The sequence below is a fragment of the Dysidea avara genome, chromosome 9 (assembly GCF_963678975.1).
Source record: "Dysidea avara chromosome 9, odDysAvar1.4, whole genome shotgun sequence".
In the NCBI taxonomy this organism is placed as follows: domain Eukaryota; kingdom Metazoa; phylum Porifera; class Demospongiae; order Dictyoceratida; family Dysideidae; genus Dysidea; species Dysidea avara.
In genome coordinates, this window is record NC_089280.1 from 3,791,153 (window position 1) to 3,804,540 (window position 13,388).

Sequence of the window (13,388 nt, forward strand, 5' to 3'; positions counted from 1 at the left end):
TAGCCAGTCTGTACGTTATGCAGAAAAGAAGCCGTTTAATTTCTGCGCAATCATCTGTTACAGGACTATACGGCGTTAGACACTCTCCTCTCTTATTATTAACTCTTGATGCAATCTTAGTTGAGTAATAATGATCAAGCACCAAGACCACGCCTCTTAACAATCTATTTACTTGATCACAATGACGCATCTCATTATTATTGGTCTAGCTGTATTCATAATGCTAGCACAATGAAAATATTAAATAGTGACACACACCCTGGTAGGTGAAAGGTTGACTTGAGGTACGTACTCTAGTACAGCAGTCACCCTAATAGAACAGTCAGATGTGTATAACTGTATGTTATAACAAAAATCAGACAAACTAGTATATTAAAAATTATTATAGTTTTAAAATGAAGTATGGATCCAAGTAATAGAAAGTAGTGAAACAAGAGATGAATGATGGTATCAGCATAGCTCGATTCAGTGGAAAATCCCTACTTTGACATTAAGCAAAATGGTCATAACATGCTAATGAAGGGATTTTCCCATCAAGCGCTGCTGTAATACCATTTTGTGTTTCACTACTTTTTATCACTTGGATCCCTACTTCATTTTAAAATTAATATTTTTTAATGCACTATTTATCTGAAACATTACATGATTTTATGAAAGAGTGTGGCATGATTTTGTATGTTTTGTGTTGCAGCTATAGCTATTAAAAATATATCTTGAGAAAACAGATGGCTTATACACTGCTTGTTTCTTTATTTACTTGTCATGAAGTGCAAATTCTAGAAGTTTACACAGTCAACTTGTAAAATAATGATTTTGTGGCACAGGTTTGCACATAGTTGCTGCAATGCCTGCATAATTGTATTTAATAGCTAGTATCATTTTGCAGGTTGGCAGTGACAAATTAAAGCTTCATCTTGAGGATACGAGTAAACTAGCTGATCATTTAGCACCGATGATCACTGAGTTCTCCAAGATGTCTCTGGCATTCCAGAATATGACTGAAGTGTACCATTTGTCAGTCAAGAGAATTGAAGAATTAGAGATGAAGAACAAAGAACTTGAAGAATTTGAAATAAAGCACAAAGCACTTGAGAAAAATGCTCACCAATCAAATGAAAGAATGGCTATTCTTGAGAAACAATATGAAAAAACTGTTAAAACTTTGCATGAAAAGATTGAAGCTATTGAAAAACAGGCTGAATTTATAATAAAGCAAAATACCCAGCTGACCAAGGAAAATGAACACTTGCAAGAAAAGATGTTCTCAGCAGTTGTTCCAAGAAACAATGATCAGACAGAAGGACTTATCCTACAGGTGAACAGATGTGATCAAAAAATGCAGCAGGTCCAGCAGAAAATAAAGATGCTTGAGAGCAGTTGGGTCACAATAAGAGAGGAAGTGACTTCCACAAAAACTTTAAACAGCAAAACCTATTCTCAGATAATGGAGCAGTTAGACAACGTTCAACTACAGCAACAACAAACTGTGGCCATCAAACATAAATCTGTTTATGGTGGTGAAGTTGTCCCATATGACAAGCCACCCTCCTCAGAGTTAGTCAAACAAGTTGAAGACAAGGTGTTGGAAGTTGAACGTACACTTAATGTTCTTAATGTGCATCATTCAGAATTAGAGCTACAATTACAAGCCTCTCTTGCTAGTACCCACAATGGAACATTCCTATGGCGTATTCCTGAAGTCCATCGAAGAATGCGAGATGCTAAGATTGGCCGTATTACCAGCATTTATTCCCCACCATTTTACACAGGAAGAAATGGTTACAAAATGTGCATCAGAGCTTACCTTAATGGTGATGGTAGTGGAGAGGGGACACACCTCTCCATTTTCTTTGTGCTAATGAGGGGTGAGTATGACCCCCTCCTTCAGTGGCCTTTTGAGCCGAAAGTCAGTCTAATTCTTGTTGACCAAGATCATAAGAAGCATCTTGTCCAAACCTTCAAGCCCAATGCTCAGTCCAGCAGTTTCAAGAGACCAGTTAGTGACATGAATGTTGCCAGTGGCTGCCCTGAATTTGCCGAGCTCTCAATCCTTGATAACCCAAGTTATGTCAAGGAAGATGTGATGTACATCAAGGGCATTGTGGATACTTCCAGGATCTTCCATCCTTAACTGTGGCCTGTAATGTATATGCATCTGATGGGGAAAGTTAAATAATCTCTTCCTTGTACAAGAAGAACTTATAACTCTATGTGGTTGTAATGACGGTAACAATACCTGATACACAGCTACTAACTCAGACATACATACACACATACATGCTGTCTATATAAATATCTACGTAATATTTGCGCGGTGCTGCTATATTTGTTGTTGCACAGCTAACTGCATAGTTTGATCTTATTTGTTGCTAATTTTGCTATTAACAATGCTGGTGATCACATTAACATTATTGCTGCTATTTCAAACTTAAACTGTGGATTGGGAATGCAGTTTTGACAAGTGTGCAAAGGACAGATTTACACATACACCCTGTAATTATGTGCGTTGGCAATAATATTTGCATGCATGTTAAAGAAAAATTAACCATTAAGTAAATGAGTAGCTATAGTATAACTAGGTACTTTATTGAAATCCTTCTTGAGTCAATGCCACATAATTATACCAATGGCAGATCCTACATTAAAGATGTATAATATGCTCCTCTCTTCCAAATTGTACTAATTCGAGAGGGGTGAAGCACCTAAGTATAGGCAATGGGTTAGCTCTTCTAAGAACCAGTCGTAGGTGATAAAACTTATTGAACCTAATGGGACAATCAGCTACACTAATAGAACATGCAAATGTGAGGCTCTGCTACACAATACAGCAAAGAGATCATGTGAGATAAGATTAACTTTTGACCTCTTTGCCATAATGATTATGTGCAAAATAATATTCGGTGTTAGCTATAAAATTAATTTTCAGTTGCAACTAAAATATTTCAAGTAAAATCAATTTTAAGTTCTATAGTGGCTGGGGCTAGTGCCCCCTGACTCCTACCAAAGATTCTGTACTTGACCAATTTCCACTCAACTAAAATTGCTTCCTCATATATAGGTAACTGGTCAGGGTTGAGGCAGTCATGGGACAAATGCTTTACACACTTATTTTGAGGTGCTTTCAGTTTACATTTTTGAATTATTTGTGATTGTGCTGGTACTTAATTAAAAATAGTTTAGATCCTTTTGCAAAGGCTTGAGGAAATGCTTCAAGCTAGCATTTGAGCTAAGTACTTGCCCCGCTGAGGAACAAGAAAAAGGTGAACCCTTCATGTATTCTTACTACTATATAATGCAAAGAATTTGGACCCCCTTGTGAAATCCTACCTAGGATATTATTAGCATGTACAACAGCTCAGTTGTGCTTACTCATGCATGTATCATTGGGATATACCTACCTACATGGATCACCTAAGAATTTAAGATAAAACCAGTCAAGTACTGGAATAGATCTGTCATTTGTGTAAAAATACTACTGCATGTAATGATATCCTGAGTAGAATCAACACTGGTGCTGGTGTATACCTGTTTGCACAATACATGCATTGGTACTGGATGCTATGAGTATACATCAAGACCAGGCAGGCTACTTCTTTTGGTACCAGCTGCAGGCTACAGAGTGGTAGAATTCATTGCCATCTAGTTTGTTTGATGACATTTGTAATGGTCTACTCAAGTACTTACATATCCTAAACTTTTTTACTACAGTTGTAATAGTTTTTATGTGCTGTATGTATATAGCTTTGTATAATTATAGTATTGCTGCATGTGTATGTGTTCGTAATGTCATGTGTACTGGAAGAACATGCAGCTTTACCAAGTAGCTATACTTCAAGTTTAAATAACAAATCAATCAACTGCTACCTCATGGAGCTTTTCTTACAATTATAAGCACGTCCACTTGCAAGGTTGTCTCCTTGTAGTTCTTTTGTAGTAGAAGTGCTCTTCGAGCAACCCTATAATCACTTGCCAAATTTTAGTTACCTTGATTGCATAGAGTTCACAATAAGAATAGAGATCAATATTATTCATCATTATCACATGTAGGACCTCAAACATGCAAGACTATGGCCTCATACCATACAGTGTAAAGTATTAATTATATTAATTTTATTAATGTCTCTGTGCATATAAAATCAACAATAATATTACCAAGAACTCGTATATACTCTTTAGCATTACTAAATTACCTGGTAAATGACCAATAGACCTAGTGTTAACCCATTTGCCCCTCAGCTCATTCAGATTATATCAACTCTTTACACATCTTACAGGAATGCATCTATAGAATAAAGCAAATCATAATACCGTGACCACAATTGAGTCAAACTTGCAACAACACCAGCATGTGTGCATTGTGAAGTAAATATCAACTGTAGAGGTGATAGTGTGATAAATGCTCCAATGTTGCAATTTTCAATACTACTAGTTGCATTGATTTTGTCACTTGGAAATCGAATGATTTATAAACATATAACAACCTCCTGCTCTATTAGAATATCAAGCATATTTGCCTTGTGCACTTTATACAAAGTTGTATTATTCAAATCACTTGTGAGTTTGTAAGAGTCATTGTTGTCCTGTATATTGTACATGTTACGAGTGTTATGGTGGTAGAGAGATAGAGTTGACAGCTTCACCATGAACAGATATCACACATTATAGACTGATGTACAGACTAGGAGAGTTACCAAAGCTAATCTGAGGAATAATGATTGTACAATAGTATCAGATATACAATCTGTCTTTTATTTTATTATACTATGTACCGCTGCCCTGACCACACACATGCCATGCAGATTTTCTACACTAGCTATCACAAGGCCCTCCGACTATTAACTATCACACACACACACACACACACACACACACACACACACACACACACACACAAAACAATATCTTTGTATGCTGGAAGTTGGCCATAGTATGATTATATTACACATTTAAATTTCTCAGTTAACTAATAATTCATCAACTATTTTAACTCAGTATTTTCAATAGTAGATATTAGGGCACTGGTGGTATCAACTACTGGAGTAGATATTATGTAGATGGATCTATCACCTTGGCCCATGCAGCTGTATTATTGCCTGGATTTTATGTCAGTTGAAAATGACCAGTTGTATATACGTGTTTAGCAATGAGATTTCCTGAAGCTGAAAACTGTCATGATTGCTCTATATAAACCTTTTAACTGCTCTTCTGTGTTACCAGCATCACAAAATTAATAGTATACTTTATCACGTTTTGTTTTTGTTTGATTGCAACACACACCACTATATCTTAATGTGAGTTTGATTAGCATTCCACAACAATATTACATAGCTAGTAGAAATTGCACACAAAACGTCAACCATGTCATGTGCCAACCTACATCAGTAGCACTCCAAGAAATCATGCAATAAATAACTTTAATAATAAAACTTCGTGTCAATACAAGTGATATACATATACAGTTTCTGTTAGTCAAAATGGTCAACTGTAAGAAGAAGCAGCAATCAAGGAGTACAGCAGCAGAAGAGTTGTGATCAATAGTAGTCAAAGTGAAGCACATTGATCGGTGACCAGATGATCAATGGTGGTAGCAGTAAAGGTGGCATGCAGGGTGGATGTGATCAAGATAAGATGGGAGTGATCATGGTAGGGCAATGATGATCAGGACAAGTCAACATGATCATGATAGGGGCCAGTCTCATGATCAACGCCACCTCATCATGATTACCACTGCCCTATTATCATCCCTCCTACCTTAGCTTGATCACATCCACCCGGTATGTCACCATCACCACCGCTCCATCAAGGCTGAGCTTTGGTACAATGTTGCCTCTGTGTGCAGAAAGAAATCTGTAAGCAAACTGAAATTTGTTTTGAAAAACATACCTTGTTAGCCCATGTCATCAAGTGCTTCTGCCTTAATGACTCAGAGTATTGCTGCTTACGTTTCACCTTTTCTAACTGTGTACAGTGACAATAAATTAATAGTGAACACTACAATAAGAATCAACTCACATTCTCAACATAATCTAAACATTTCTGTGGGGAATCTAGCATGTAATTTAAATGTGCTGGTACCAACTTGACTGCTTCCTGCACACTTTTCTTCTGGTATTGTTTCCTGCGTATGTTTCTTGCTGCCATCAGTGGTCCACTGGTTGGTGGAGCTTCTGTTGGTGGTGTGGGTACTCGGCAGACTGTGTGCTGCTGTTGCTGCTGCTGGTTAACTTTGATCGGTGGAAGAGCTGATTTCTTTGAAAACTGGGTGTGACTAGTCTTGTATCGAACAGGAAGCTTCAATGGAGCACTATAACATTTGTGAACCTTCTCCAAATAAATCTTCTTCCTGTATGCATCCATGTAACTACTATGCCTCAAGACTGGCAATGGCTGAGGTGCTGCCTTTTCCTGTGCCACCTTCTTAGCATACCATTTCTCATATGAGTTGTACTTGGATACAACTTTGCGTTTCTTCTCCTTCTTTGAACTTGTTTCACTTTCCATCTTGACACTATTGCCAAACTTAGCGGCTAGAGCCTCTGGAGTATACACCTCCACATCATCCTTGCTATCTTGGCTCCCACTATCATCCTTGCTATCTTGACTTCCACTATCATTCATGCTATCTTGACTTCCACTCCCATCGCTGGTCTCTTTGTTGCTGCTACTATTACTGCTGGTTACTTCCTCATCACCAGATATCACTGGATGGCCCTCAACTTGTTCCCCTACTTGTTGGTGCTCAGTCTCCACATTATCTTGTTTTTCATTCCCAACACTAGTTTCACTGCCGTTGCTACTACTACAACTGTATACTTCCTCCTCACCAGATACTGATGGATGATCCTCAACTTGTTCTCCTACTTGTTGGTGTTCAGTTGCCTTTGTCTGCTTGATTGCAACTTGTACAGCCACACCTCCTTCACCACTGACAGTGGAACACTTCTGCTCTTCCTTAACAGGTTTCTCCATCTTCAGTGTGTACTTGGCTAGAGGGTGTTGACGGATCTTATAGCCACAGTATCTGTTGTGGGGGATGTCCAGTTTGGGACTATTACGTCCAGACAATAACCCATCATCTTGGTTTTGTACACCAATGAAGGAAGGAGACCTGTTCAGTGTGGGGCAGACTTCAGTAGGTGGCAAGTCAGTGTGTAGCAGTATCAGGTCATCAGCTATTGGTTTAAGAGGTGTATAGTCAAATCGACAGATCATGTCATAGTAGATATCTACTTTGTCTTTCTTTGAAGATGACACATTTGGCTGATCATCTGGGTCATCACCTGGTGCACTGGCAGATGCTATCACCTTTAGCTGTTCACGCATCTCATCCAGGGCTGCAAGAGTTGTCTGCTTATCTTCATCGTTTGTAGATTCTGTGGGTGGGGCTGCAGTGTGTACTGGTGTTTCCCTTGACAGCTTCTGAAGAGAACAGAGATTTGGCATATCCATTATTGAACTAAACAAGGGGAAAACAGATTTTCTTCGGTATAGTGGTATCTTTCTCTTTACTGCCCCACCAGCTGCTGAGTTACAAGCAGCCATGTTAGTACTAGAGGAACAGTTAACAGGTGATGGTACTTCTTCTTGTGGACTGTTAGTCTCATTTTCCTCTACAGCAGACTGGCATTCATCATCAGTACCCTCTGGTGATTGTGAACTGTGTTGCTGGCCTGTGCTAACAGGGCTGGAGTGTTGGTCATCATCAGCTGAAGATGCTGCTTGACTTCGCTGATCTTTCTCTTCTCCTTCTGACTCAGAAAGTGAACCATCACTCTCATCCTCATAGTCTTCTTCATACTCATTATCACTGTCTTCGTCATCACAGGTCTCATCATGTTTAGATGGGGGATTGACAATACCCCTACCACGAGCACTACAGATACGCTTCACAACTGATGAGGACAAAATTGGTTGCACACACTTCTTCTCTACAGTTATTGTCTTCTCATTATCCTCACTGACCTGTAAAACAATAGACATGTTAACTGTTAGCATTTATGATGCGAGAACTTACATCGTCAATTCTAGGGTGGGGCTGGATGAGTGTTGTATCATCGGTGATGGTAGAGGAATTCTCCTGAAGTAATGGAGTCTCTTGAGTAACAGTGACCTTCTTGGTGTTCTTAACAGTGGCATTGATAGACTGTTGGATTGTCTTGTTCTGAGAAGACTGCTTCTTGGTGTCACTACTGGATGGTGGCAAACTCTTCACTTTGGTGTTACTACTACGCTTAGTAGTAGAGGGTCGGCTGTCCCATTTGGTACTTGCTTTCACTACTGCTCCAACAGGTGGCGCACGAACAGGAAGACTGCGTGGTAGAGTCTTCACCAGAGGCTCGGATAATGGCTTCCGACGCACTGAACAGGAAGTGATCCGGTGTTGAAGAAGGGAACAGGGATAAATCGGCGTCTTTATTGATGGTGTAAGAGGCTTCTTGTTGGCAGGAGTAGTCGAATTGTCCCTCTTTTCTGTGTGATCAGCAGCTGGTCTTACTCCAATCTTCTGAAGGGGATTTACCTCACCACACGTGTTGTCATAACTGGCTTCATCAACACCGGACACAAGTGTTTTGCGTTTGGTGATTTCTCCATTCTTCTTCAAGGCATTTCCCGCGAATGAGGACGTGGTACGCTTCTTGGATTGTCCGAAAAGACTTGCTTTTGCCTCTCCAGACGCTTCAAATTTGTCGTTAGGGTGTCCTTGACTTTTCCTAACCTTAGAGCTGTAAGGACGATCCATGGGTTCGCTTTAAACACTGTGAATATCGCTTTCACAAAGAGCACAACTTTCGCTAAAGACTCTCTAGCAAAATGTAGATAGCGTGGGTAACGCTACTTGACGTCACTTGGCGGGTGCGCATGCGCGAAGTGGATTAAGGCACAGGACGTGACTCGACCAACTACAGCCTTATTTTTTACTGTCTTACATTGCTGTCTACGTGTTTTTATCGGAAATGGTGGAACATCGCAAAATCTCCGTAAAAAGATTTATAGTTTAGTTCCCTAGCAACGGTCGTTTGTCGATTTTGGATCCTCATAGAAACTGCAGGATTTGATGTGAGTGATGAATCATCATTGCACTGGTGTGATGCATATTTCATTGGTGTCTACTCTTACAATATGAATAGTAATGTACTAGAATCAGTTCTCCTAACCTAAAATAGCAGGCCTAGAGATTGGAACCTACACAAACAAGCCCGATCCACCAGTTAGAAATGGTATAGCATAAGGCAGCACGTTTTGTGCTAAATTATCAATGGTTGAGAAGTTCTTCTGATAGTATATTTCAGAATTGCTACATACGTACAGTGGAGCCTTGATTATTCAAGCACTTATTATCCGAACAGTCGATTATCTTAACATCAAATTGACTGCTTGATTAGTATTTTGTCAATAAATATATGCTTTAACACCTTGTATATATAAGAATGGAACATTATACAAATACCTTTCCCCCATTTAGTTCAAGGTTCTGCTGTAATTTAAAGTGGTGCCAATTTGAGACCAGATGAGTACAAGCACGTTTATTGTTAATGTTTAAACTTTACACACCACATGGTAATAAACTACTACCAGAGCCAGCTACCTTCAGTTCCATTGTCAAAGCCTGACAAACATTTATCATAACTTATTTCTCCGATCAGGTTGGAACAATCTTTGAATAAGAATTTAAAGAGTTTTGGTTCAATAATTTGTTTTATTTTATTTTTGTAATCAGTGTGATACCCTCATTTAGGGCTTTACTGATTACTAATAAATATTGTTAAACATATTCTCCATGCAGATTTGTAAAAACCGGAGTGAGAGTGGGATAGTGGGATACCACACGAGTTTAGTTCACTGTTAGCATACAAGAAAGGAGTAGAGAGTAAAAACAGATATAGCTGGATTTTACATCATCAAAGCGCCCTTTGGCAATTTATGCTTCTGTCAATACAATCAAGATACTCTCTAATAGAGCAGTCAGTGTGTTAGTTAGCTTCAAGTTACTGTGATTTTTGTAGAGAGTCATTAAAGAAATAGTCAGAAACTTTGTCTTGTGTCAGAATGATTTAGTGACTGTTTTACTAGAGTATTGGTAGGAGGACTGCCAAAACAGTATTTTGATACATATGACAAACTTCATTAGCCTGTTTTCACTCTCTAGAGCTCCACTTGCCCTTCGTAAGAGTGAAATGAACTCTTCTGATTTTATCCCTGCTCCCACTCCCAGTTTTACCCACCCCCAGTTTTACCCACCCCCTCCCTGCAAAACAGCTTGGCTGTAAAAAGGGCATATTGATGAAAGTAAAGGTGAAGAGCTGACTGATATCAGAAGCGGCTAAGAATGGATGCTAAATTTGCTGCTTATAAGCTCCTGATGCTAATACAGTAAGCATTAGCTCTCCCTCTCTCTATCCATGGACAGGTATTCTACATTCAATCTTATTGCATTCCTAATTGGCTAGTAATTTGCCTGCCCATTCCCCTCAGCACCAAATTATTTCTCACTTAGTTAGGAATATAACAGGACTGAATGTAGAACACAAGTCAATGATAGAAGTCAAACGATTCTGCTTTTCATCTGTACCCGAGGATATTTTCATTGCCAAATGTATTTCCCCAATATTAAAGATTTAACCATTATTTGTCTGGTTAATAATAATTACACTGTATGTGCAGTTCAGTTTTCAAAATTGCTGCACTTGTACTGTACAGTAGTTATCTCAACCACTGTAGTCAAGAAAATGTATATAAGAATTTATGCAGTGAAGCATACACAGAATTTACAAGTAAGGAAATGAACTGAACTGTCATGAAGAATAACTACATTTGAATTGGACCAGAATCTTTGTGGCTAGACTATAATTATTATGCTAAAATATATGCAGAGTTATCCAGTTTGCTAACTTCTGGCAATCCAGGTAGTTGATAAGCCTAGCTAGCTGTACTGTAGCAAGTACTATGGATAATGGTGATGACCCACCCACACTCTACATTTGAGATTTTCTGATGAAAATCCCAAATAATGGCCTTATTACAGTTAGCTATCTTGGTACTTCAAGATATCAGCTCTTTTAGTTGCCAGTTATGTTTGCTTTCATGATGGACGTACCATTTTTACAGCCAAGGTGTTTTGTGATTGCATGGAGAATTTCACTTATTGGAGTGAAGCGAATACATTGATTTAATTGCAGTATGATGCGTAGGTAGATCAAGGCTGCCACAAGTGTTACAACTACTTCAGATATGCCAGCATAATAAAGCTTAATAGGCTAGAGTACTATACCAACCATATTAGGTAAATATTTCAAAATATCAAGCTTAATTTGTTTAAAATAGATCAATACTCCCTAATAGAGCAGTCGGTAAAAATGCAAAATGCAAAATGCAATGGAGCACTCGATTGCATTGTACATAATATAGTTCCATAAATCGATACTCTCTAATAGAACAGTCGCTTTATAGTGAAATACTTTAATAATAGGCCATTCACTGATTAAAATGTTTCAAGATTATTGTAGGAGCATAATGCAAGCATATACAAGTAAGCTGAATGCTCTACAATGAATCCTCAGTAATCCAATAGTTTTAGTAACATTTCTAAAAACGTTTTAGTTTTAGTTATAGTTTTAGTTGTACATAAGAAAATCTTTTAGTTTTAGTTATGTGATCTTTTCCAATTCTTTTTAGTTTTAGATTTAGTTTTGGTAAAATATTCTGTTATATTTTAGTTATAGATTTAGTTTTGGTTATAACACGGATTTGCTTCTAGTTATAGTTTTAGTTAACTAATACATGTTTGTCTTACTAAAAGTACATTTAGTTTTAGTTATAGCTAACTAAACCACCATCAGGTCACACGATGATGTTTGGATGCTGTATATAGCAGTACAGTTTCATTCTGTGCTTTGTTCCACCTGTAGAACATATGTGAACTTATATGGGCAGTGGTCTGAGCAACATAGTGTTGTTTTAGTAAAGAGTTTTAGTTTTAGTTACAGTAATAGCTAGTTTCTTCAATAGTTTTAGTTATGTATAGTAATCCTTCTTAATTCATTTTAGTTATAGATTTAGTTACAGTTATATTGTCTTTGTTGTTTTAGTTTTAGTTAAAAACATGAAAACCTTTTGTGCGTAAGAAAATCTTTTGGTTTTAGTTATATAGTTTTAGTTATCTTTCTTAAATAATAGTTAGACAACAAGACCAAGGGAACTAAGCGATTTAGTAACCCTGATGGCCTGAGGCTGTAGCGTCCCAAACGCAGCGAGGGCGCTACTAAGGGCCAGAGGGGTTACTAAATCGCTTAGTTCCCATTGGTCGCGGTGTCTAACTTATTTAGACTATGGTTTAAAGTAAGTACCTTTATAGCCAGAGCATGAGTGTGGGGTTAAAGAGCAGTGCAGAACATCAGAACGGTTTCTTCCTGAAGTCCTTACAGCGCCCACAAAAATAATTATTCGACTGGTAACCAGAGTAACAGCTAGAGCTACAGTACTGAGCCACGCTGCTCAGTCTACTATTTGTCCAGAATTATTTGCGGAACATGATAAGAAGAGTATTACAGTATTATCAAGTACTGCAGTGTGCCTTTCGTGTTATAACTTTCGTGTTATAATTATTTATCACGTACAAAATTGCTTGAGGGCGGGTTACTAAATGAACATGTGTAGGTGACTAAATGAGCATGTCAGGTGACTAAGTGATTTAGTAACCTTGTAAATGAGCTGTACCATAGTCTAATTCTTTTTAGTTATAGATTTAGTTTTAGTTATAACACAGATTTGCTTTTATAGTTATAGTTTTAGTTAACTAATACGTATTTGCCTTACTAAAAGTACTTTTATATAGTTTTAGTTATATAGTTAACTACGCACAAAAGGGTTTATAATAGAGCAGTGATCAATTGATCACTATCAGATGTAAGACCTCATCTGGCCTCATATCATACTCTGTACATGCAATTAAAATTAGTATTATAGCTTCCAACTACAGTCAAAGACTCTTACATACTCTTCACATTGCTATAATAGTTGGTTAAGGTTATGAAGATGCGTGAGCGGAACAAATTACAAAACCTGCTTTAACCCAAGCCGGGATAAATAATTTCAACAACTGTGTTGTGTTAGCAATACAACTAATTGTGCTTGTTTGTTTTTACTACAGAACAACGACTGTTCTTGGGTGTGTGGTCCACAATAGAGCGATCATGTGTTATAATAAAAACGTGCCAAAAACCAGACTAACAGATTATTGAATCCTTATAATTTCAACACAAGCTACTAAACAACTAAAATATCTAGGTCCTGTGAAAGCAATTTTTTAAGTTACTGGTTGTATAGACATTTTATTGACCTTTTAGTACTTTTTTTCAAATGAAACAAGCTCTTTGAAGGCTTGTATCTGA

The 13,388-nt window shown here is 37.8% G+C and overlaps 2 protein-coding genes across 3 annotated transcripts in view; one reads left to right on the forward strand and one right to left on the reverse strand.

Moving 5' to 3' along the window:
* Positions 1-2,406, forward strand: part of LOC136265447 (TNF receptor-associated factor 3-like) — a 33,616-nt gene extending 31,210 nt beyond the window's left edge. Inside the window, exon 8 of the mRNA XM_066060300.1 lies at positions 887-2,406. Within this exon, the coding sequence (XP_065916372.1) occupies positions 887-2,131 (1,245 nt within the window). The 3' untranslated portion in view covers positions 2,132-2,406. The remainder of the gene's footprint in view (positions 1-886) is intronic.
* Positions 2,407-5,404: 2,998 nt separating this feature from the next.
* LOC136265442 (dentin sialophosphoprotein-like) lies at positions 5,405-8,799 on the reverse strand. 2 transcript variants are annotated; one of them, XM_066060291.1, is made up of 5 exons: positions 8,527-8,799; positions 8,015-8,484; positions 6,013-7,962; positions 5,884-5,958; positions 5,405-5,829 (listed from the first exon to the last, which is right to left on the reverse strand). In XM_066060291.1, exons 1-5 carry the CDS (start codon positions 8,738-8,740, stop codon positions 5,800-5,802), a joined length of 2,739 nt encoding a protein of 912 aa, XP_065916363.1. In that variant the 5' UTR covers positions 8,741-8,799; the 3' UTR covers positions 5,405-5,799. The 2 variants fall into 2 exon arrangements, with proteins under 2 accessions (XP_065916363.1, XP_065916362.1); XM_066060290.1 differs by having other exon boundaries at positions 8,015-8,799.
* Positions 8,800-13,388: the final 4,589 nt, after the last annotated feature.